This window comes from Rhododendron vialii, chromosome 13a (assembly GCF_030253575.1).
Source record: "Rhododendron vialii isolate Sample 1 chromosome 13a, ASM3025357v1".
In the NCBI taxonomy this organism is placed as follows: Eukaryota; Viridiplantae; Streptophyta; class Magnoliopsida; order Ericales; family Ericaceae; genus Rhododendron; species Rhododendron vialii.
In genome coordinates, this window is record NC_080569.1 from 32,140,808 (window position 1) to 32,166,895 (window position 26,088).

General features: G+C 38.0%; 1 protein-coding gene across 6 annotated transcripts; it reads left to right on the plus strand.

The window, feature by feature from the left end:
• Nucleotides 1-10,515: 10,515 nt before the first annotated feature.
• LOC131314557 (NAD(H) kinase 1) lies at nucleotides 10,516-23,526 on the plus strand. Of its 6 annotated transcripts, none has more exons than XR_009196446.1 (12): nucleotides 10,516-10,770; nucleotides 13,712-13,859; nucleotides 13,984-14,103; nucleotides 14,980-15,179; nucleotides 15,388-15,501; nucleotides 15,665-15,759; nucleotides 16,611-16,717; nucleotides 19,172-19,248; nucleotides 19,697-19,775; nucleotides 20,219-20,526; nucleotides 22,709-23,075; nucleotides 23,511-23,526. XR_009196446.1 is itself a non-coding variant. In XM_058343285.1 (12 exons), the coding sequence occupies exons 2-12, from the start codon at nucleotides 11,238-11,240 to the stop codon at nucleotides 23,015-23,017; spliced, it is 1,572 nt and encodes a 523-aa protein (XP_058199268.1). In that variant the 5' UTR covers nucleotides 10,572-10,770; nucleotides 11,140-11,237; the 3' UTR covers nucleotides 23,018-23,341. The 6 variants fall into 6 exon arrangements, 4 of the variants coding, with proteins under 4 accessions (XP_058199266.1, XP_058199267.1, XP_058199269.1 ...); XR_009196445.1 differs by lacking the exon at nucleotides 23,511-23,526 and adding an exon at nucleotides 23,251-23,341 and having other exon boundaries at nucleotides 22,709-23,215; XM_058343285.1 differs by lacking the exon at nucleotides 23,511-23,526 and adding an exon at nucleotides 11,140-11,252 and having other exon boundaries at nucleotides 10,572-10,770; nucleotides 22,709-23,341.
• Nucleotides 23,527-26,088: the final 2,562 nt, after the last annotated feature.

A 26,088-nucleotide genomic window follows, 5' to 3' on the forward strand; every position in this document is an offset into this window, starting at 1 on the left:
CTTGCACATAAATACGTTGTTATACGAAAATTAGCCCGACATTATACTTATATACCAATAGTTAGCATTTGTGAAAGAGAAAATGGACGGCGCAGATTTGGAAATTGCATTATTGTCTATTTTTGTGTTTTTCAAATGTGACTTGTTAGTATATAATTACCGACAAGTTAACTTTTCATCGACTTGCAAGGCTTACGAGGTGAACAATATCGATCAGAGTCCTACTTCTTCTTCAATTTTTTATTTTTTTTGCCAATTTTGTATACATAAGTGGAGGGTTAGCGAAAAATAGTGAGTTAACTAAAAGATTCGATATCTCTTCATCGACTTGAACCCCAGACCTCCCTTTTGAAAGTCAAGGATCAGAGTTCTTGGTAAGCCCACAATTGGACCAAAGGACTCTAATCCTTGACTTGGGGACTCTGCCAAGCAAGTTCCTGCGAAGCGCTTGTCGAACGTATCCGAACTGTTCATATCAACAATCAATGGTCCGAATGAAAAAAAGTTCATTATTTTTAATTTCGAACCGTTGAAAACACTTTTGAACGGTCCGGATGCTCTCGGCAGGATGCCTGACAGGATCTCTCAATCCGGCCGATTAGAGGGGCCTTGGTGGCAAAAAGGATGGGAGTGGGTGAAGGAAAATTGAATGCCCTTACCCAACCGTAGGCATGCGTAGGTGGGTGTTTGCAGCCGTCTTAAATTCTGGCGTTAAATGCTGAGTGAGTGAGTGAGTAGTTGGTTGGTTTGGTTTGGTTTGGTTTGGTTTTAAGGTTCACTAGGTCTTACGAATTTCAAAACATGTACGTCTCTGTCCATCACTTCTCTCTCCACTGCTACTGCCAAACAATAAAATTTAAAGCTCACCCCACCTCTTCAACTTCTTTTTTCTACACCGCCTTTTTTCATTTCTCTCTTCTCATTGTTTTTACTTACTGGAACAATTTGTTTTCCAAAGAAGTAACGTGATGTATCGTGAGAAAATGATCTGTTTCGTAAAACGAAAAAATAAGTACTTTTTAAAAATAAAAATCTTAGCGAAACAAGGCCTTAGCTAAGTTTAGCTAAGTTTTTTTTTGTTCTTATTCAAAAAAATTCGCATTTATTAGTTTTGTGTCAAATTAGCAAACATACATGTATGGGAGGGTAAATTTTCCAGTGCCGGGTGGGTATAATCCCACATAGCACCCGTTTGGCACATCTGAACCATCTAATACACTTTTGGACGGCTCGGATTGAAACTTTCTCTTTCCTTTTTCTTTCTCTAAATCCAAATTGTCAACAAAAGCAATGAACGGCTTGAATTCGCCGAGCGAACATCACGTGGTACCCACCCCGCACTGAAATTTTTTTCGTATGAGAGAGAGAGAAGTTTATTATTACTTATAATAAGGAATTATATATGCCATGGAGCCCAGATATTACTTATAATAAGGAATTATATATGCCATGGAGCCCAGATAAGGCAGGCGGAAGTCGATGGGGGCTTTTGGAAGAGCCCACTTCCTTGAGCCTGACTCCTTGAGGTAGGTGGGGTTTTTTTATGGGCTATTACTAGAGCTGAAACGTTCGTATTATTATTACCACGTTTAAAAGACTAGCCCAAAAAAAAAAAAGGAAAATAAACAAAACACTACTATGGTCCCGTTTTCACTAAAAAAAAAAAAACACTAAAAATTTAACATATTTTATTATATCGTTTTTATTAACAAAAAAAATTCAGCATTTTACCATCTTGTTTCCACCAACAAAAAAATTGTCAACAAAAAACTATTTTTGCTACAGTAGCTCTGCTTACAAACCTATCAACAACTTATTCACTGCCAGAAACACCGAAAAACTTCTCAACCACAAATAAAAAGCTACAAATTTTTCACCACCGAAAACACTCCATAAGTTAGGGAATTGATATTCACACTCTAATTAAGAATTTGAAAAAAAAAAAAAAACTGATAGGATTGCCTTGTACTACGATTTTAGCTAATAGGAGTATTATATATTCATTGACCATTCCTTTTTATAATAATAATAAATAATGTACGATTGGATAAAACTGCTTAACTTATTATTTTTCTCTTCCCGTTTGAGTATGCAAGAACAAATTGACCAGAAGGGAATAAACACACCAGTTAATCGACTAAGGGATGGTGCTGTTCACATTAGATCATCCGTCTCGGCAATCAATGGTAAGGATTGCCGAGCCGGTTGAACGGCTGATCGAGATTACGCCCAACACCGAGCAATCCGGACCAATAATTGCCGAGACGGATGGTTCGAATGTGCACAACACCATCTCCCGACTCAGAAAAGAAGTCACTATCATCAAGTAACGTATATACATTATGTCCAACTAGAAGAATTCTCAATCCTTGTTAAGAACTCCTCTATCATCAAAAATGATTTCCAATCTATGGGAATTGCTCTTATGATTTTATCAACCAACGTTACCAAGGCATAAAAGTTAGGAGTACTTGCTTGTTCTATGAACGTCCCAATTAAAAAATAACCGGTTGTTGCTTAATTAATATTATCTATCAACCTCTTCTGTTTGAATGCTGAGATGGATTGATTAGGTTTTTCTTTTGTCATTGAATTTGGGTTACGTTTTGTTCTTGCTTGTACCCTTATTTGGTTGACTTATTGTCGATCATTTTCGGCGCTCTTAATTGGGTCCCGAGAATGCAACACATGATGGTCGTAAGCTTAGGGTGTCAACTTTTAGTTGGAACGCTAGCTAACTTTCGTTGCGATGCTTTTGTCTCCGATCCCTTTAATCTGTGTAACTTATTTCAAAGATTAATATATGGTACCTTGATATTGCTGTTAAAATAATAAATTAAATCTATCTACGCTTTTGTTTTAGGTGTTGTCCAACAAATAGACATTAAATAGCTTTTCAATTCCTGTTAAATATTCGAAGTTTAACAACTTACAAGAACTTGTAAATTATTTTGGGTCCACGTGGTATCTGACCAATAGCCCATCCGACTCTTCTAAACGTGTTTTGGACGATCCAAATCCGAATAGTGGGAAAGAGGAGAGAGAGTGCTCCGATTTGAACCGTTCAAAACACGTTTGGATTGCTCGGATGGGATTTGGGTTTGCACCCAAATACTTCTCCCGTGAGAGAGAAAATGACTGCCAAATATAGAAATGGAAAAGAAACATTATTTCCTGTATTTTTGAATTGACACAATTTTGACGGACCAGTGATATTTCATTTGATGAATTATTGATGGGCCTTCACTCTTCACTAAATTATCGGGACGTTACCCATATGGAAGCTAATCTATATTCCGTATGAGCTTAAATATTGTCTTTAATTTGGTTTATACCAGGAGGAAAACTTATGTATGGAGTGCCATAAATAGACGCGCAATCTCGGCCGTCCAAAAGTGTTTTGGACGATCCGGATTAAAATTAATCTTTTACCGGTAAGAAATATTTCTTACAGGTCAAAGATTAAAAACATATCTCAACCGTTGATTGACGAAACGAACGACTGAAATCGCTCAGTTCCGTAAAGAGCCGCTTTGCAGTGGCCCAGTAAATAAGTTTGTCTCTTATACCACCAGTAGAATAAACCCAATTGTCATTGAATTTGGGTTACGTTTTGTTCTTGCTTGTACCCTTATTTGGTTGACTTCTTATCGATCTTTCTCGGCGCTCTTAATTGGGTCCGGGGAATGCAACACATGATGGTCGTCAGCTTAAAGCATCCGCAATGGGAATAATCAAAATCAACAACCAAAATGTGCCACGTCAGCATTTGATTATTCATTTAGTTCATAATCAAACTTAACAAACTTTACCTCCACATTGGTTATTTTTGCATCCCTATAAAAAAAACCCCACAATACGTAATGCACTTATGTCCAATTACAAACGAGTTCTAATCACGCACAAGACCACACCAAATTATTCTTCTCAATGAGACGATTCTAATGTGGGGTGTTTTTTAGTTTTTTAGTTTTGAATTTGGTAATTGGGTTTGATTATTGAGTTTTGGTTATTGGTAAAAGTTGTTAGAGCATCCACATTGTAATAAGCAAATTGGTATAGATAAGCAAATTTAACAACAATGCTAAAAAAACACCTCACATTATAATAGGTAAAGTTACAAGTCTTTTAGCAAATAACCAAATTCCACCCATTCCATAACCAAATTTAACAACTTTTACCAATAACCAAAACTCAATAATCAAACCCAATAACCAAATTCAAAACTAAAAAACTAAAAAACACTCCACATTAGAATCGTCTCATCGAGAAGAATAATTTGGTGTGATCGGGTGCGTGATTAGAACTCGTTTGTAATTGGACATAGGTACATTACGTATTGTGAGAGTTTTTTTTATAGAGATGCAAAAATAACCAATGTGGTGGTAAAGTTTATTAAGTTTGATTATGAACTAAATAGATAATCAAATGCTGACGTGGCACATTTTGGTTATTGATTTTGATTATTCCCGTTGCGGATGCTCTTAAGTTTGGTTATGGAATGAATGAAATTTGGTTATTTGCTAAAAGACTTGTAACTTTGCTTATTATTACAATGTGAGGTGTTTTTTTAGCATTGTTGTTAAGTTTGCTTATCCATATCAATTTGCTTATTACAATGTGGATGCTCTTAGAGTGTCAACTTTTAGTTGGAACGCTAGCTAACATTTGTTGCGATGCATTTGTCTCCGATCCCTTTAATCTGTGTAACTTGTTTGAAAGATTAATAAATGGTACCTTGATATTGCTGTTAAAATAATAAATTAAATCTATCTACGCTTTGTTTTCGGTGTTGTCCAACAAATAGACATTAAATAGTTTTTCAATTCCTGTTAAATATTCGAAGTTTAACAACTTACAAGAACTTGTAAATTATTTTGGGTCCTCGTGGTATCCAGTAGCGCATCCGATTCTTCCAAATGTGTTTTGAATGGTTCAGATCAGAGTAGAGGGAAAGAGGAGAGAGAGAGTGCTCCGATTTGGACCGTTCAAAACACGTTTGGATTGCTCGGATGGGACTCGGGGGCTCTACTGTCCAAAGGGCACATCAGCCCCTACCCACACCACTAAAACGGCAACGTTTTGGTTAAAAAAAAATACTTACCATCAATTTGCAATCTTATAGAGCAGAAACGTGATTATGAGAGCTTTAGAGACAAAATTTGATTCTTCTTTAGAATAATATGATCAGAATAATAAGATCTTCACATCCGTTCAAACGGATTAAAAATTAGAGCACTTAATTTTTTAATATATAAACGGTCTAAAAAATTAAGTGCTCAAGTTTTCACTCCGTTTGAATCGGTGTAAAAATCTTGTTATTCTTATCATATTATTCTAAAGGGTCGTAATTCATTTTTATCTCTAGGGCTCTCATATTAAGTATATGTTCTTTATTTAGGATCTTATGGAGCAAAAATGTGATTATGAGAGCTCTACAAACAAAAATTAATTATGACCGTTTAGAATACTATGATAAGAATAACAAAATCTTTGTACTGATTTAAACGGAGTGAAATTTTGAGTATTTAATTCTTTGAGACCATTTATATATTAAAAAACATGGTTAAAAAATTAAGTACTTCAATTTTTAATCCGTTTGAACTGGTATGAAAATCTTTTTATTCTGATCATATTATTCTGAAGAGATATAGTCAAATTTTGTCTTTAAGACTCCCATAATTCAGTTTCTGCTTTATAGGATTGCAAATCGATGGTAAGTATTTTTTTTAAAACCAAAACGGCAACGTTTTGATGGTGTGGGTAGGGACTGCTGTGCCTTTGGCACCGCAGAGCCCCCGAGTCTGCTCGGATGGGCGTTGGGTTTGCACCCAAAAACTTCTCCCGAGAGAGAGAAAATGACTGCCAAATATAGAAATGGAAAAGAAACATTATTTCCTGTATTTTTGAAGTGACACAATTTTGACGGACCGACATTTCATTTGATGAATTATTGATGGGCCTTCACTCTTCACTAAATTATCGGGACGTTACCCATATGGAAGCTAATCTATATTCCGTATGAGCTTAAATATTGTCTCTAATTTGGTTTATACCAGGAGGAAAACTTATTTATGGAGTGCCGTAAATAGACGCGCAATCTCGGCCGTCCAAAAGTGTTTTGGACGATCCAGATTAAAGTTAATCTTTTATCGGTAAAAAATATTTCTTATAGGTCAAAGATTAAAAACATATTTCAACGTTGATTGCCGAAACGGACGACTGAAATCGCTCAGTTCCGTAAAGAGCCGCTTTGCAGCGGCCCCGTAAATAAGTTTGTCTCTTATACCACCAGTAGAATAAACCCAATTGTTTACTTGTGGGAAACCTCGTGGAAGTGTATTGGCATTCAGCACCTCACTTTGACAAGTATATAAAGTTGTACGCAAGCATATTTTATGTTGCTCCCAATCTTATTGCATGGCAGTTGGTTTTCAGTAACTCATGCGTGCAGAGCCAGCTTTCGCACATTCAACTAATTTGAGAAGTCCAATTCCACCGTCGGAAGCCCAAACAAAACTCTGTACAGACTTACCCTAATTAAAAGAATTGATAGAACCTGAAGAGTTTCAACCCGAGATCTCTTAGAAAAAAGCTAGACTTCCTAGCTTCTTTGACACCCGGCCATTTTCCTTGGGGTTATTGCATCGCCGTTGTTGAATTTTTGTGTTGACCTATTTTTTCTTTCGATTGGGTGTGTTGGCCTTTCTGTTGACCTCAAATGTAAAGAGAGAATTTTTTATGGTACCCACCCAAGGCCTGCCTTCCCTACGAGAAAAAAGAAATTTTTGGGTGTCGGTAGGGCATCACGTGGTGCCCTGGCAGTATTTCGAACTGTGCAAACTTTAGAGAAAGAAGAAGAGGAAGAGAGAGTGATGGGGCGAGAAAAGAGAGAGGGAATAAATTTGAACCGTCCGAAACACGTTTGGACAATCTGAACTCCGGATCGCGGACTTGACACCCAAAAACTTCTCGCGAGAATCACCCTATTTGGGTATTGTCAAACAAGACTTTTTAAGCTTTACTAGCTTTCACGCAATGAGTAAATAAACTTGTTTGATATTGGCATTGCTTCTATCCTGAGGCGTCTGGCATTTTGATACTAGCTCCACTTAAGCCAATTCTTATTGATTATGGCGTGGAATGAGCGATGACTCTTGCTTAGGTTGACTTTGTCTCTTTTCGTTAGTTTTAGAATTTGGCTGTGTTTCTATATCTCTCTAGTCGGATGGAAATCTGTAATTGTCGTATGGCCTTTTTTTTGAACGGCGAAATAGCAATTTATTAGGGAAAAGAGGGAAAGTTTCCAACCAAAAGTTAGAAACACAGTAAAGTTACAAAATCCAATACAACACCTAAGGGTCAAAAGTGGCCAGATAAAGCAATAACAACACAAACCCCAAAAGGCCAATAAGTCCAAATACAACAATAGAAGCACAACCCAAAAAAACCTCAAAACCTAACCCTACACTGTCGCCGCCCACCGTATCAGACAGAACCATCGCCACTGCCGCTAGAAAATCACCACCGACTTTCACCAAGCCACCACAAGCCACCCACGACAGTGAAAACCGAAACCCAGAGTAACCAAAAAACTGCCGCGGACGTTGCACCAAGCCATTAGGTGAGAACTGGGATGGCCACAACGGGAGCCAATGCTGGATGCTCCATCCAAACCCAAAGACCCTTAGCCGTTAAGCAAAAATCAGATAGCCCAACAGCAAACTTCAATTGGAAACCACGGGTAGACTAAATACAAGAGGGTAGGGGGTCGGGAAAAAATAGATTGGAGATGGAGAAGAAGAAGGAAACGAGGGCATACCAGAGCTGGAACTGGATCGGAACCCTTGATGCGAGCCGCAAAGGGAAGGGAGGATCGAGACGGAGGAAAATCGGATTTTACCAATACCACTCACCGGCGACCGAGAAACCCCAATGTTGACCCGCTAGCCGAAATCAGCACACACAAGACTGATCTGGAGAAGCCCACCCATAGTCAGTCACAAGCATCGACCAAAATCCTGCAGAGCACTGCCACCCACTGCCACCATCTGCCGGAATGGCTCTCAAAACTAGCAAGAGGAAGCAAACCCAGAGACCCACCGAGGACCGTCGCTGCGGCCATCTCGCTACCTAGCCGATCGTTTTGTGAATAACAAAGAAGAGAAATAAAAGGAATCGGAGAGGGAGGGTTACGGTGGGAGAGAGGTAGAGAGAGAAGGAGGACGGAAGCCTGGGGGAGGAGGCGCCTCCCCCCGGTGGCGAGACTGTGTGGTGAAGACGAAAAGATGAGAGAGAGAGAGAGAGAGAGAGAGAGAGAGAGAGAGAGAGAGAGAGCCCGCTTGGGCGTGCGTCTCTTTCCCTTCATAATTGTTGTATGGTCTAATTGATGCCGTATGACTTGATTAAATGGATATTCTTCTTCTGTTGACAAAAAAGAAGAAGAAGAAGAAGAGGCGTTGCTCAAAATTCTCTCTTATAATTGTGCAAGGTGGATAAGGAGTTATTTGGCTTATTATTGATTTTGGTTATTACTTATATTTACGAGTAACAAGCAAATAAGAACAAGAAGCAAACAGGCCCCCATTTTTTTTTTTAATGTTCGATACATATGGACCTGTTTTATTAAGGATCCTCATTAGTTTCATTGTAAGACTAGACGAGTACTCTAGTTTGGAGACACCTTAATTTGGATTTTTTTCTTTTCTGGATTACAGTTTTTTTTTTTTTTTTTGACAGTCAAAATCTTGCCCACAGGGCTACACAAAAATGGAGAATTCAGAAGCTAGTACAGAAAAAACTGAAGGAGGTGGACTAGCCACCCAGTTACAAGGAAGTAAATCTCTGATCGCCTTGGAAGCCACAACATGTGCTAGTCCATTGGCAACCCTGCTAACCCAATTGAGAGCTATCTCACACTCCTTCCTCAATTCTGGATTACAGTTCAATGATATGATTGAAAATGTTTATATTGTAGAGATTCTCGAGGATATTTACTAGAAATCGTGTTTATCTGATATCAAATAACACATGATCACAACGCATTTTGTCTTGAGATGGATAGGCTTTGAATTCAACAGATCGAAAAAATACCTACATTAAAAAATAGAACAAAAAATGTCTACACATATAAGCAGAGCATATATCTCTCCATTTGTTCGATCATATTTTAAAGTTGAATTCATAGCCGTACATTTGATCAATTCTTTTTTAGCAACAAACAAGAGATCGAATATTTCATAATATATGTTCTTATATAATATTATAAAACAATTGGGAAAATATGTATACATACAAAAGTAATGTTGCGATCAAATATGAAAATATCTCAAAATGGTTATATAATGACACTTTGTGAAGACTACAACTATCCCGTAGACGTAGTACAGACAATTTATTTAAGTTAAGACTATGATATATTCCGACGTGCCTTTAACTATGAGCATCCGATAGTAATATTATAAAACAGATAGAAAGATATCTACACATACAAACAAGAATAGCTGTTGGATCATATTTTAATGTCAAAATTATAATCGTCTGTCCATCCTAGCTATGAATTCATTTTTTACAAGATACTACAAGAGAACATTTCCTAATCCTAACCTATAAACGTATGCGTGAGATACAAAACACAAAATCAGGAGAGATACATTAATAGCCAGTGAGATACTACTATATATATCTCACAGGTTCCATCATCCTTAATGCCCGATAAGTTAGATAATTAGATCATACAAATCAAACCACGCCATTCCATGTAACTTCGCATGCACCTCAACTCTCAGCTTGTCAGGCCACTGGCAGATGTGCTTGAAATTTGATGGTGGGTTTTTTCGATGAGTAATGGGAAATCCGGGGAGGGAGAGAGAATCAAATCGAATCAAATCAAATCATCTCATCTCATCATAAATATAGAATCCAAAAAAGGGATAGAATCAGATCCGGAAGGGAAAGTATCAAATTATGTCATTAATGGAGGATAAAATAGGAGAACTAACCTCTCACCATGTTTTCAAAACTTTTCTTAAACTTTTCTTTGTATGGCTCCTTTGTGTATCCCAGCGAATCAGTCGAGCCGAGTTTTATTAGTATTTAAATTCGGCTCGCTTATTAAACGATACGATATGAGCTTAAAATTTGAGAAACAAGCTGAGCTATTAATGGATTAAGCCTGTAAAACGAGTTGAACTTTTTCGAGCTAAGTTGAATTGAGTCGAGCCAAGTAAGCTTGCTTTGTCTTAACAAGTTGAGCCATTGATCGCGAGCGACTTGGTTCGTTTCCAGGCCCAGTAGTGGCCCACCATTACCTAATGCTCGACTGCCCTCCATGTTTGACCTGCGCACGTTATCCACCACCCACCAATTGGGATTGACCGCTAAAAGCCCGGAGTTGATACGCGGGTCATCCATGACGTCGTCAGAGGACCACCGTGCCCCGCACCGCTCCTGATTTTTTTTCAACGCGACTCGTCAAGTGTCTCTTCTCTTCTGTCCAATTGACCTATACGTACATGAATCTGTATCTCCATCACCCGCCACGCGTTTCCGTTGGACTCTCTCTCTCTCTCTCTCTCTCTCTCTCTCTCCCTCTCTCTCTCTCTCTCTCCCCAAGTTCTTGCTAACCTACATAGTTCATGTCTCCACATATATACATTCTCTCCTCGATTGCCCAATTTCTATCACTGTTGTTGTGAGGGGATTTCAGTAATCTCTCTCTCTCTCTCTCTCTACATCAGAGCCATGTCTCCTAGCCAGCTGGACTCTAACGTATGATCTCTCTCTCTCTCTCTCTCTCAAATTTGGATTTTGTTGTTGTACAACAACTTGTGGTTGGATTAATCACTTTATCTTAACTCAAGTTGTTTAGAGATTTCGATTTTTGCACTATTGGTCTATATGTTTAATCAGTCAGAAGCTGTTGTTCAATGCCAATCATGTATTTCTGAATATGGCTATACCTTTGTAACAACAATTTGGGTTTATTTTCTGGCTTCAACTAATACTCAGTTGATCACAACCTTGTCTAGGTTTTGTCACCAATTATGCAAAACTTTAATTGACATGTGATGGGTAGATATTGTGGGAAACTTTTAGTGAACCCATGAAAGAATCAAATGTTTTTTTTTTATAACTCAGGTGTCCGGGTGAGCATATGCGAACCTCGATTAATCCTGGGGCCTAGTTCCACCTGGCCACTTGCGGAGAGCTCATTTAAAGCTGGAGCAAAGCTCCGCATGGAAGAATCAAAGGTTGTCTAGAATTTTGTTGTTCATGCTAAATTTAGAACTGTGGTCACTTGGTTGAACTCTGTAATGTGTTAGCAAGAAATTGTGAAATTTAGAATTGTTAATTTTGAAGAGATTTGCATGGAAGCCTGCTATTGACAGTTCACTTTCAGGTTGTAATGATATCTAAACCACTGTCTCGACTAAATTCCGTATGAATAGAACCCAGTTGTGGGAGTAATCCAAATAAAATGGAGCTTGATATGTAGTGACAGGTTAAGAACTCTGAAACACAGTGTAAGACTTGCTTTACCGAAGCCTATTTATTTGTATGTTTTAGCATCTGTATTGGGTCTACCGAATGTGTTACTTGGGGAAGTAATGTATTTGGCGTTCTGGAACATGCCTAAACATTCCCCTCGAAACCCCCATATCTCTGATCCTCAAGAGGTCCTATAAGTAATCTTGGATTCTGGCTTAAATCTCCTCCTTGCTGGGGGTTTTCCTGATGTGCATGAGAAAAAATGTTGCGTTGTTTTTTGGGTTTGGTGGAGAAGGTTCAGTGAAGGCTTTGTTGAGAGCAGTTTGGTTCCTTTTCAGGAGATTTGGTGCAATTGTTATTTAGGGTTTAATTAGTTTGAGAATCTGGCCAATCAGTATTCTTTGGTTTACTCCTCCTTAGAGAACTAGTTAAATGCCATTTTTGTAGGTTTATTTACTGGATTTATGGTGCTTCAGCCACTCAAGGATGATGGGTTTCTCTTTAATGAAGGGTCTAGTTTAGATGGTCTCAGTGTCCTCACGTGGTCAGACGTTTAAGAGACTTTACATTCAGTTTATCTCCAGTGATTATGGAAGATGGGATGGTCAAAGGTAGCTATGGATTTTCATTAAAGAATATGACCAAATAATGCACGTGTTTGGGAGATTACAAATGAAACTATTGGCAAAGTGTCAAGGTGGGGTAGGACAAAAACAAGCTAAAAAGTACCCAGACACTCTAGAAATCCGTTACTTCTATTTATGACTTTGGTTGAAGTGCGACTCAAACAACTTGAAAGGTGTGCTGGTTCAATTTGCGTTATAAGTTTGTGTAGTTATGTGCATAATGTATATTGTGTTTAGAGTTTACCATTTATAACCAATCTTAAGGGTATATTAGTGCAGATCCCTTGTATGGGTTTTGCAGGTGATGATTTTTCTCTACTTAGATAATATCAAATATCAACTGATCTTAGGAAAGAGGAAAGCAGTTCTTGTGTAAAATATGCACCCCTGTCATTAGGAACACTTAAAATGAGTCCTAAGCTTGTTATGAATGTACAAGATCAGTCCAAGATCTACAATGGTAATTGCTGAAAGTTGGTGGCGTCTTGTATTTATGGTAGATTCTGAACAACTCACTGGATCTCTATCATTAATTGGCAATTCCAAAACTCTTAACTCAATCGGAAGGAGTAACTACTTACTCCTTATGCAATATAGGTTCTCAATATCCACGCTATCTTACAAACATCTATGCATAAGGCTTTTTGGGGTACCTCAATTACCAGGTCTATTGTCTTGAATATTTTTCATTTCGAGTTTCACATATGACTTCTTTTTTTTTTTTTTTTCACGGACATATATGCAACCATGCGATCTTCTTAAAGTCAATGCAGTTTAGGCTTTGACTCTGATTTTCAAATCATCCCAATGACACTATTCCATCATTGATGAACATGAATTGGTTATTCTCTTGCATCAGAGACATGCCAGCTGATGTTTGTTTTTGTCCATCTTCTATTAACTTTCTTATAATCTCACCATAAAAAGATTTTCAAGTAATATTTTCCAAAAACTCCTTGAATTATCTTCAGTCTTGAAGATGCTTAATCATGCTAGATGAAGTCCAAAAGCTAGATAGTAACAAAATAGTAACAAAGGAGAGATAAACTGAAAACTAATGGGCTTTGCTGGTATGGGAAACTCTTCCCTATTCGACATGCGAGAACCTCTACAATCTTTTCCATCTGTGGGTTTGATAACATTTGTAAGAATCTCTTAAACAAGGTTTGGTGGGTGAATGCATTACATTATCCACTCCAACCATTGTTTACTTCCAAGGGCCTCTTTTTTTAAAGTTTAAGTAACGTCAATTCTCTTAAAACGATTACTATTTAATATGTTACTATGCGCTTATGGCTAACTTTATTTTTCCCAAGTAAAGATTACATGTTTTTGATTGAAAAAAGACGAAGTTCCTTTTTTTTTTTTGATAAGTGAAAAAAGATGAAGTTCCTAAGGGAGTATGCTTTTATTATGTCATTAAATGTGTCTGTTGTTTATTCTTTTATCAAACTTTAACAATGTCTCGTTATTTGGAGTGGGTAGTAGCATTCGCAACTTTTATTCACAAGAGCAGCAAACTCGTTTCTTGTTCACGTTGAGCAACTTACCATACTTATTACTCATATGCCTAAAATCTCCTTTATTGTAAACAGGGAAATGCAAGTGCTTCCCTCCAGGATAACGGTTTTCCCGATTCACTGTCAATCTTGAACTCTGAGAAGGCAGTCCAGGAAATTATTCAGCAACCACTTATGCAGGGAATTGAGGATAATCTGATAGAGTTCTCAGAGGCAATGAGAAGTACGATTATTTTTTGGATCCCTCTAACCGTGCATATCTTTAGGGGAGCTATTGTCTTTACCGATGAATCTGGTCTCCAACTTGATGCTGATACTTATTTGTATACTTTCCCTATCATTTTTAGCTGTTGCGAAGGCATTAAGACGAGCTGCTGAAGGGAAGGCTTCTGCTCAAGCTGAGGCAGTTGAATGGAAACGTAAATATGAATTGGAGAGGGCACGGAATCTTACGTTGGAGCACAAAGGTTGTAATGAGCAAAAAGCATGTATTAACTATTCATAACTCATGGATTTAACATAGTGAATATGATATTAGTTTTGATTCTATTTCAAGCATTTTGCATGTGACTTAAATTTTCTCTTTTTGTGGGATTCATCTAGACACCATCCCGACTGCTCAAAGTCGGGACATTAATTAATCGTGCTATTCAGGTCTAAGTCTAAATGGTCCATCTATTTGCCTTGTAACGGACTTTTTCACACTTGAATATGAGACTTATCTCCAGAGTGAATGCTTTTGTCCCCACACTCATGCCCCATGTAAGCTTGGGGAATTAGCTCCCCCCAGGATCGAGAGTTGAGCTCTCAGTGCCTAGTTCTGCAGATGCTGCCCTGATGTTCAATTTGAACTTATTTTATGGCTTTTATGCTGATACTAACTCTGGCATGCCTTCTCTCACAATCTCACCTCCAAGTTCCAACTTAATCAACTTAAAACAAATGATTATGGTACAAGGGACGGCTTTTGCTAGTCTTCCGGCATACAGCTATGAAGGGATTGGTAAGCGCTGCAGGGTGAGATAGTTGATACCGTACCCGAATCTTCATGACCTAGCTGGTTTGGGAGCTACGGTTCTCTGCAGTGGTTCCTTTGCCAAATCTGTAGTTCGTTTAGAATGAATTGAGCGGAGAACCAATTCTGATTACAGCTTCTATTAGACTACCCTTGGTTCTGTTTCATCCTTCGCCATAATACAGCGTATCTATGTTCTTTGCATCTCTGATTATGCTTGGTTCTGGTTCATTCATTCAGCTGCTATCTGCAGTGGAACTTTGTCGTCATCAATTTTGTAATTTCAACAATTATCATCTTACTATGAGATTTCTGATATGTATTACAGTGCTGTCATCAGGGGAGAGTAATGGTGATGTTAATGGTGAGAGGGCAGATAGCTCTGCAGACCAACCTGTGCTGTCGAGTCAGACCTACAAGCAATCAGAGGTGTGTTGTGGGAAGCATGGACTTTGTTCCCATGAGGTGCTTCGGGATGGGGACCCTGATTCTGATTGCAATGTTGTTCAGAATAGGATGACTAGAAAGGTAGTTTCTTTTGCGGCTGCTAAATAACAGAGTTATTGTCTAATAAAACTGCAGTGTCTTTGATGTTGAATTTATTTTCGATGATCTGCAACAGAGCATTGCTCATTCCATTGGTAATGGTTGAAACTTGGCTCTGAAAGAAAGGACTTTTGTGGGTTAATTGGATACTGAGTTTGAAATGCTATTGAAACTTGGCTCTCTGTCACAGGCATCATTTAAATTATCTTGGTGTTGCAATGGCGATAATAGTGATCAACAAAAACACGACATTGTTTCTTTTGAGAGGGGAAATATAACGACTGCTGAACGTAGCAGTAAGCAGGTATAACTGCTGTTTTCTATACAAAATTCTGAATTGTATTAGTGCCTACATTGTAATACCCAAGAATCTTTCTTTGCATAAAGTAAGAAATTCTCACAGTTTGTTGGTCTTAACATCTCTATTCCATATAGTGCTTAGTTGAACACTCAAATTTCAATGTCAGATATCGTTGAAGTGGGAATCTCAGCCACAGACTGTACTTATTTTGACAAAACCAAATTCAACTTCTGTTCATATTCTATGTGCAGAAATGGTCAGGTATGGACGTTAAGGTTCCTTGGTATTCACACAATACAATTCTGGAATCATAATTTTCTATAATTCTTTTAATAGTTATGCTAGCGTTGAGCCTTCTGAAATTTCACATCTCCCTATGACGGTGTAATAACTTTTTGACTTTTTTGTTGCACCCTCTTGTTGCTATGAGATAGCTTAGTATCGGTTGTTAAACCCATTTCCTAACAACTTAAGCTTTTGGACAATTGATTATCTTGGATTTTATAAGAGCCATGGTCACCCGAGATTCATGGACTGGGGTCTTCTAGTAGCATGTGTTGCATCGTTTACCAGGCGTAGGCATCACCTCAACCCATCGGCCACAAGAGCATCCATCATCAAACCCGACTCTCCACCTCCCATTCCTTCTTAACCAATGCACTAAGTGAAAAATCAGAATTTGTCTCTACAAATTTGACTCTCTTCTCCTTCTCCTCAACTTAGCCTCTGTATCAAAAGAAGCATTGAGGTTGAAGGCTATAGGTTTTAGTCATTAAATGGACTTTGTGATGCTAAAGTTATGCTGTTCAGTCTGGAACATCTTATTGCTGGCTAACCAATTTTGCATTGGCTATTCAGCATGAAAATAGTGTGTGCTGACAGAATCTCCCCTTTGGAATATTTTTCTATGTGCATTATATCTATAGGTTCTGTCAATTTTTTTATATCTCCATTATTGTCTCTTTTTTTGGTATATGTTTAAATGGCTTGGAGCTTACAGTGCGAGATTTATTTATTTGCATTTGTTATGGTTTTCTAACCTTTGTAGCTGGATCAGATGAATCTTGGGTCATACCATAGGAGATGCCTCATTCCTCTTGTTTCTTTCCCAGATGGTTGAAAGAGAAGAAAAAGTTGAACATTTTTGTTGAACCACGAGTGAGGATAGAACTTCTAACAGAGTCTTCATACTACAACTTCGTACAAACTTGGCAAGATGGTGAGCTTTGGCACAACTTTACTCTAGAAATTGAAATGTTTAACTGAATGCTATAAACCCATCACCAGTTATAATAAGTTAATAACTTGTTCATGTCTTTGTTAATGCTAGTTTAAGCACCTCTTTTACATCATACAATTAGTGCAATATTATTAATAAGTTCTCTCTTTGGTGTTTCTTGTGACTAAACCTACATCATCGCTCATTAGGGTTCCTCTTCTCAGATTTGGCAGAAGTTATTGTAGCAGCCAGAATTAAATATGTGACATCAGCTGAAAATATCCATTCCTCTTCCTGTAGAGATGAGAGAAAAATGATTGGTTCTCTCTGTTAACTTTTTAGAGGTATTTGCTGTACTAAGCAACTAAAAAATGGTTTCAAAGGCTAAGCTGAGGTTCGGCTCTGGGATCCCATCAGGGCTATGCTATTGACAAACTTCTCGAGGCCTTCAAATTTGTACCTTCCCTCCAAAAGCCTATGCCTTGCCCGTGCAGCATTCGCACAAAATGCTTCTTTTGCGCATGTTAACGCAATTCATCTGAGGCTTATATTTGTTTGGAATATATGGCCTATAGATCTTTACACTCTTAACCATCTTTCTCAACCTCTCAATTTTTGCTCGAAGCAAGAGATAGACTACCTATTTGATCACTGATAGAATACCCTATGAGAGAGAGAATTGCTAAAGTCATCACTGCAATATAGTACGGAACTATAGGATTTTTTTTGTAATAAAAACTGGTGTACAAAACAGAGTTGACATATAGGCATAACTTTGGATTGATAGGGTGTATGTGCTTTACTTAAACACTTATGTTCATATAAAATTTCTAGGTTTAGAGGAGGTTTTGTAACTGTTCCTTTACGTTGTTGTCTCTCTCTTTTTTATAAAACTATTTGTTATTATGTATTTAATTGAAATTTCTAAATGCTTACGCATCGTCTCATGAGGGATAAAATGCCTTGCATTGCTCATTTACCTTTTAAAAACACCAATGGACAAAGGTAGAGATAACTGCTGCTTGTCAGTGTTGTAAAAGCCATAGCTGCAAAATTATAGCTTGATAACCTGAATGATTAGTTGATGGATATTAGTATCAACTATGAAGTCGTGGCCAGATGTATTCTATTGACGTCACTGTTACAGGCGTAATCAATTTGTATTCCTGTGCTTGAAATTTGGAAATTTCTGAAGATGTGGAGGTGCTAATCACCGTTTCTTGCTTTGTTTCTTACTGTTTCACAAAAGAATCAGCATTGGCTGGGTAATGTCTGTTATCTGCAAGTGTTCAACAGCTTTATTTGTATTGTGGTTGTAAGATGCTATGTAATTTAGTCAGACTAGGCAAATCTGAATGAGAATTGCTTTTCTCTGTATCGTGATTTGAATTGAACTAGATTCAGTTAACATCTTCGAACTTTGTAGAACATCCATTAAGTCATTTTGATGTTAAAGATAAATTATACCGCAACATAAATATGTGAGAAATCTTGGATTAACACAATGATGAGTTTGTTTGTATGGTGATCATGTAGTTTAACAGGTAAGAGGCTTGGTTGTATGGCAAAATATTTGGGTGCCCATCGATCTATGATAGATGAATAGCAAAAATAAGAATTTGAACTATAAACTTCGGGAATATGTATTTCTATGCCAGAAGGATTCAAACTTCTTAAATAATTATTGTTAACATAAAATAAAGAAATTGCTCATAAAAGTTGAGTCCTAATTTTCCTTGTATCATATTTAATATAGTATTTCTTTCCTCAAATGGCAGTAAGATATACATGAGTACATGTTACCTTAGCCTTAAAATTATTTAGATGTATTTTAGACATTTTTGAGGAAAAAATGAAAAAGAAATTGGTTTAAGGCTTTGGTCTGGATCCTCTTAATTCTTTTAACATTTTAATGTTGAACAAATTATGCATTGGTATTGAATATTGTTTGTACTTAGCGGTGTACAGAATCATATTCTTATTTTCTCGCAAAGGGAGAGGAAAAATGGATTATGAGTTCTCTGGATGCGATAGTTTCAAGAATAACATGAATCTTTGATTGGGAAATGAATTGTGAATCGAGCTTGGGACCACGAATGGTATGATTCATCTCTGATTCTATCCTAAATGATTCAGCTATTGAATCATATTGTCTTTGTATGGGGGTTCAACAACAACAACAACAATTGAATCCATCTAGTCCCCAATCATTGGCGGTATGGGTCATCAATTGTACTCTATTACTAACAATTAAGGGTTTAGTTACCAAATCAAGGTGCTTTAGGTATATGATGCCTTCCCGTTCTTTTGAAGACTTTGATTTTCTGCTTCTTGAATGGAGCCCATATTGAATTCATAGATTGATTGGATGAATCTTTTATGTTTCTTTTCCACCATATGTATTAAGATTGATTAGTAACATGATAAATCTTTCTGTCATCATTTGTGCTTTAGCAGATAAGGAAATTGTGCTCCTACACATGAAAGTTGACCTTGTTGTAACTCTTGGTGGGGATGGAACTGTACTTTGGGTATGTTTTTATTTTCAGTAGGATTTCATATATCTCAGAATTGCGGCATATTAAGTCATCTGGAGCAATATAATCAAATCTCATTATTGTTTTTTTTTAATCGGCATCAAATCTCATTACTGATGCATTCATTTCATGTCTAGAATCTGGTATATTTGTGTTTTTTTGTTTTTTTGTTTCAGTGATACTGAAAGAGATTTTATATTTCATCTATAGAGTAATTTATGGTATGAGATAGTGTACAACTTAGTATTATGAGAGGGTAAAAGGCGGACTGGTGGAGGATATCCTTTCCTTCTAGGACATGAGAAAAAACAGAAGAGAGGCTACCTTCTTGTTTTTTAGTGAAATTTGGTTTTCTTCCTTCCCTTTTCGACTATTTTGCTTTTGTTACATTTCTTTGAACTAAAACCTAGGTTGCTTTTGTTTCTTTGCTTTTTATATGCAGGCAGCATCGATGTTCAAAGGGCCAGTTCCTCCAGTTGTCCCGTTTTCTTTAGGTTCTTTGGGCTTTATGACCCCATTCCGTATCCTCCATCTTTGTTTAGCAAGAATTTTCTTTTGTGTTTAGTCAACTTCAGTAACAATTGGAAGGGTGTTTCAATCCTTATTTTCTGATTCAACTGCAGTTACATTTGAACCACACCAGCTCTCAGCTGGCTGTATTTGTTTCTATGCCAGAAAGCTTTGCTCAATACTCAAAAGGGATTTTTTGTCAGGAATTAATTTTAGCACTCCCTTTTTTTTGCACGTGAACATTTTTTTGGTCCATATTCACGTAAAATACAAATTGCCCTTCCATGAGTAAGAAAGTACTTGGGAATTAATAAGATTCAAATGAATAAAGAGGATAAAAAAAGGGATTTATCATTTCCCTTTTTTCGAAGGCAAATTACACTTTGAAAGACACTAGCTACTATTTGTGCTGGATACTTTTTCTTATCTGTAAGTTGTGCTTAACATTATTCAGATAGTGAACATTACAGAGAATGCCTCGACTCTATCCTTCGGGGTCCCATCAGTATCACATTACGACATCGGTTGCTGTGCCATGTTATTCGAGATGCTGCTAAAAATGAATATGACACCGAAGAATCTGTTATTGTTTTGAATGAGGTTACAATTGACCGTGGGATTTCATCATTCCTTACGAATTTGGAATGCTATTGCGACAACTCCTTTGTCACTTGCGTTCAAGGAGATGGCTTGATCTTGTCAACAACCTCTGGGAGCACTGCGTATTCCTTAGCTGCTGGAGGATCAATGGTCCATCCACAGGTATGTTTGCGCAATGCATGGATCATGGTATTTGTGGCCTAATTTATAAAAGACAAGGTATTTGCCCCATTAGTGGAGTCCATGTGCCATACATGAGATTTAGATATCAAACGAAGAGAAAAATGGAAGTTGGTTTTATTGGTAAGAGTCTTTGTTTTATCGGACTAATAGTGCAACTATCTATAATCCCAGTCTAAAGTGTAAAAGATATTGTGTTTTCCCACTTTAGTGGAGTCCATGTGCCATAAATGTTTTTTTTAAATATCAAACGGAGAGAAAGTAAGTTTTTTTTTTATCGGCAAGGAGAGAAGTTAAGTTAGTTTATATCAGTACGTGATTGAAATATATTATCTATAGGCCGTGTTTGTTGGGCCGCATGGTGAAAGGGGATATAATCATTAATCCGATTGGATTTGGAATTCAATTAGCCGAATAGTGGGAAGATCAATAGTACCATACATCTTGCCATATTAAATATGCTATGATTTGTGGGATCTAATATCCAAAGGTTATCTTAATCCTGTCAGGATAAATTCTAACCAAACAGAGCATAGATGGACCCCCTTGGATTTGTAGTCCAATCCTATGCTTTAATCCAAGTACATATTATGCCATAGGGTAAGTCATCCCCTGGAATTATTGTTTGAGGGTGCTGTGTATTTCATATTTTGTGGGATAACTTCTGCAAAAAAAATCTCACCGCAACCAAAAGTAGGATATCCAAACAAACAAACGAGGCCTTGGAGTTTTGAATTTGTAATAAGCCTCAGATTGTAGTTTTATGAAAAGTGCAGAAAAAGTAGGAGACCAATGGGAAAGGTTTTGTTATCTGTCATTTTTGTTGGGATTCAGCCCGTCTATTATAGGACATTGTTTGAGAAGCTGTTCTATGGGGAGCGGTTTTAGTCTGTCTGCTTTGAGAGCTGAAACTGTTGATATTAGAGAGTAGCTGATATCTCATATGTTGTAAGTTACATGAGAATGAATTCGAAACTATGGCACCTGGGAAACATAACAGTCAGGTGAGGCACATATCCATTTTCTGCCTGCCTTCTAGTATTCTGAAAGTTGGGTCAGGATAAAGTTGGAGCTGATAAAAGATCTGATTTACTGTTTGTGTCAGTTCATCTCTATTACATTTCGTGTCATGTCGTTAAGTTGAAGTGACAATTATTTGTTTTTTTCCCCTTTGGTTGGTTGTTTTCCTGATGAGCTTCTCTATGGGAATCACCTGAGTACCCTCGATCTTTTGAATGGTGGTAGTAAGTTTTGAAGTTATGTCCCATCGCATAACCCTTTATTTTCTTTCTTGTAGTAAGGAATTAAGGATCTGTTTAGTTTCCAGAGACGGAAGAGAAATACAGGAAAAACTATGTTTCGTGCATTTTTTTTCACTTTCCAGGGAAGTTGGACTTGTGAAGACTATTTCTTTAACTTTTCTAGTAGGATTAGTTTTACTTTTCCCTCAAAACGTATGCTACAAAAACTGCATCCATCTGCAATTCAATGATCATCGTCCACTTTTCTTGCGGAATTCCTTTGTAAATGAACAGTCTTGAAATTAGACATCCTTCTCCTTCTCCTTCTCCTTTCACTTCACTTTGTTGTTTTTACTTTCCCTGCAAATAATTTTCTCGCATCAAGTTGTTGGCAATTGAACAGAGCCTTAAATGAATGTTGGTTCAGAATAATATAAAATCACAGTATGTTGCCAATGTTTTTGAGATCCAATATTGAGTTTTTGGCATATTTTCCCTGCTGGAAATTTTGTGATGGGCTAAATGCTTCAGTAGGTTTCATTACACTTAAGTATTATCAGAGTAGTTCCGTCGCTCCACTCCCTTCTCTTTCTTCCCTCTTTATCTCTCCTCTCTTGGCACCGCTCTCTGTCTCTCCTGGCCATCCTCTAAACATCTCTAGAGCACGGAAGGAAATAGACTGCTAGCCATGCACATGAACAACCACGTCCATGACCCCTCAGACCTCACATACATACATGTATGTCTCTTTCATTTAGACGCATGCCTACTAGTCTCATCCATGAATGAACCATTCATGTCAGGTGTGAATGCTGATTGATATATAGGAAAAATTCCTCGAAAATGAAGTATTTTGCAATTTAAAAAAAAAAAAAATTCTTGATACATTTACCCCTAACTTATATAACTCCGCCAAATTGCAGGTTCCGGGCATCCTTTTCACACCAATTTGCCCTCACTCTTTGTCCTTCCGTCCTCTGATACTACCTGAGCACGTAACACTCAGAGTACAGGTACCTTTCAACAGCAGAAGCCATGCTTGGGCCTCATTCGACGGGAAAGACAGGAAAAGGTTAGCACCTGGAGATGCGCTTGTCTGCAGCATGGCTCCATGGCCTGTCCCTACAGCATGTCAATCCGATTCCACCAGTGATTTCTTGCGAAGCATCCACGACGGGCTCCATTGGAATTTGAGGAAGACACAATCTTTTGATGGGCCCTCTGATCCGTAACGTTTCTGTTTTTTCTCCACAATCTGGTCTTCAGCTGAAGGAAATAGAATTCTGTTTGGTAACTGTCTCTCTCTCTCTCTCTCTCTCTCTCTCTCTCTCTCTATGTAATTCGTATTGATAATTGTATTTGTTTATTACATCCCCAATAAGGAGAGTTTTTCATGCATATTGTGTTGTTCTGCTGAAGGTCAAGGCTGTGTATGTAGGAAAGAGTAGTGTTGTTTTTATCTCAGGATAATAGATATAGATAAAAGAGACTCATACTCTTCAGTGTATAAACTACATCCTTCTTCCCTTCAATATATGCTCTCTCTCTCTCTCTCTCTCTCTCTCTCTCTCTCTCTCTCTCTCTCTCTCTCTCTCTCTCAATATGAATCTCTTATTCTGTCTTTATAATGTTACGAAGAAACTGAAACACAGAACTGAAGCTGATTTGGTTTGAAAATTGTTATGATTGTTGGTACAATCCCTTGTAAGTTTCATGCATATGCAGTAACTTTGATAAATATATATCCTATCCTGGATTTTTGAGCTAGAGGGCGTAGCTTGGTCAGTGGAAAACCTATTACTGGCATGCAAGTGGTCAATAATTGGCTTCAATGAGGGGAATAGCTGAGGTGAGGTGGCCTAAGGACAAATTGCTATCGAGGGGAATCAATCTTAGGATGGTAAGCCCCACTGAGGCAACTTGATTAACCACTACGAGTTAGTAGTAAGAGAACTAGTTAACTAGGTGTCGCATGATATGTTGATATGTTAATTAGGTTGGTCTACCCGCATCAAGAAAAGAGATTTACGTAGACTGTTTAAATATACGGTTCATTTTGCATATAGAAACACTTTTTAAGCAATCTAGTTCTCTTTTGTCTTCATAGAATGTTACGACCGAAATCTTACGAAATGGTATGTACGATCAAGTGGTTCAATGGAGGAGCGAGGATTTGGACACGGGAGTGCCGCTAACTGTTTGATGAGGATCTACCTATGGAGTTTCATGTTGTATGTAAAAGTGTGAAGAAGAACATTAAAAGTGTAAAGCCATGGAAAACTGAAAACTTATGTACCAAAAAAAAGAAATGTTATAAAAGTGCAAAACCATTCATTTTTTTAGGTTGGTCGAAAATCGAAACTGTTCCGTTTTGATTTGTTTGGTTCTTCCAAGAATGCCATTCAACAACTTCAACTGCCAACTGGCAAGTAAGAAATTTGCTTCAATTAAAGGTCATTTTCTGAATTAGAAGAAACAAATTTATTTAAATTTTTTTTTTTGGAGAAAAGATAAGAAGACATCGCTAGTGTTGCTTCCCTTTGTGGGTGTGACCAACGGGATTTCCAAGGTTACTTGTCCTGATTAGAGTTGTCATCTACAGAATGATCTTCCTTAAATAACCACTGCATATCGTCGCCACCAAGTTCCATTATTCCATATATATACATAAAACATATTCATTTTTAGATTCTTCCATATCAGCATGTGGCATATCGTTATTGTCACCAGCGATACGCGCACATTCATATATACAAGTGTGCAATTTTTTAGGGGACAAATAAGTTTTTCATTTGACCTGTTCACTTTTTTTTTTCGAGCAAACCAGATCATCCCAATGTTATTAACAAACCCAGCCGACCTGTTCACTTATATTCATTGAAGTTCTAAGAGACCATGATTTATATAAAAAAAAAACTTGTAAGGAGACCTACCATATATGTATATAGCTTTGGGCTCATACATCCCCCGTGGGTCCTTTTCGGACATGCCGAAATGATCTTAAGTGTTCCTATTTTAGAACATTTTTTACAACCCTATTACCCTGCTTCAGAGTTCTTCTTCTCCCCCTTGCAAAGCATACTTTCACCTTCCCAAACCACCCCTTTGTTGAGATGTGAGACAATTTTAGAGTTGCAGTAAAAATGATCCGGAAGGTTTTGGGTCCCGCCCAACGCAGGTTTTAGCGTTTTTTAGGGTTTTCTAGTATTAACTTGCTTGCATATATAAAAGCAAAGCTAGGGCTGCCTCCTTTTGTAACTCTGACATATTTTCATCATAGTGAAACACCCCAGCACCCCGTGGACGTATGATTAAGCAATAATCTCTGTGTCTTGTTCTTTTCTTGCTTTATATTGTTTTCTGTTCTTGGTTTGTTCTTCGATTGTGTGCGTTTGCTTGTGGGTTTGGACGTTCGAATCTCCAACAACTGGTATCAGAGCCGATGGCTGACGATCTTTGGACAGACTCAAATCGATTTGGTGGACTTGCATGGGGACTCTCGGTGGAGCGAGAAAAATCCAAGGTGGCTCTCGATGGAGCAAGGATGCAGGCGGAGCGCTGCATGGAGGCTCTCGATGGAGTTAAGGGGTTGGCTCTCGATCGATGGAGTAGGTGCGGTGAAGTCTTGGGTTAAATCGGTGTTGGAGAATAAAGATCATGGATCAAGGGGGAGTCAAGAGAGTCAAGAGGATCAAATCGAGGGGAGCTAGGCCCAATAGATGGTTCACACATGAGGGGGAGAGCTAGGCCCAATGGATGGTTCACACATGGGGGGGGGGGGGGGGGGGAGATTGTTGGGAACATGTGTGAAAGATTGAGTCCCACATCGGATAAATAGAAAAAGAGTTGGACCTTAATATACAATTGGATGACTCACCACTTACAAGCCACCAAGATGAGGTCAAAGCCCGCTCTGATTCTCTCGAACTGAGGTGATCGAGGTTGTTACAATTTCATCGCCAACCTCCAGCGGACTTGGTGCAGAACATCAATGCTTCACCAAGATGAGGTTGTTGTTACAATTTCATCGCCAACCTCCAGCGGACTTGGTGCAGAACATCAACGCTTCACCAAGATGAGGTCAAAGCCCGCTCTGATTCTCTCGAACTGAGGCGATCAAGGTTGTTACAATTTCATCGCCAACCTCAAGCGGACTTGGTGCAGAACATCAACGCTTCACCAAGATGAGGAGGTCATTGCTACAATTTCATCGCCAACCTCCAGCGGACTTGGTGCAGAACATCAACGCCGGAGTGCCGGGACGAACATGACGAGCATCCGACGCAACTTGTTGGCTCGGGAT

What these genes read in the sequence shown, in the direction of transcription:
- LOC131314557 (XM_058343283.1), top strand. Translation starts at nt 10,744, where the DNA reads ATGTCTCCTAGCCAGCTGGACTCTAAC. An exon ending in CTAGCCAGCTGGACTCTAAC is followed by an intron (nt 10,771 to 13,711) that starts GTATGATCTCTC and finishes TATTGTAAACAG; the next exon opens with GGAAATGCAAGTGCTTCCCT. An exon ending in GATCAATGGTCCATCCACAG is followed by an intron (nt 20,527 to 22,708) that starts GTATGTTTGCGC and finishes GCCAAATTGCAG; the next exon opens with GTTCCGGGCATCCTTTTCAC.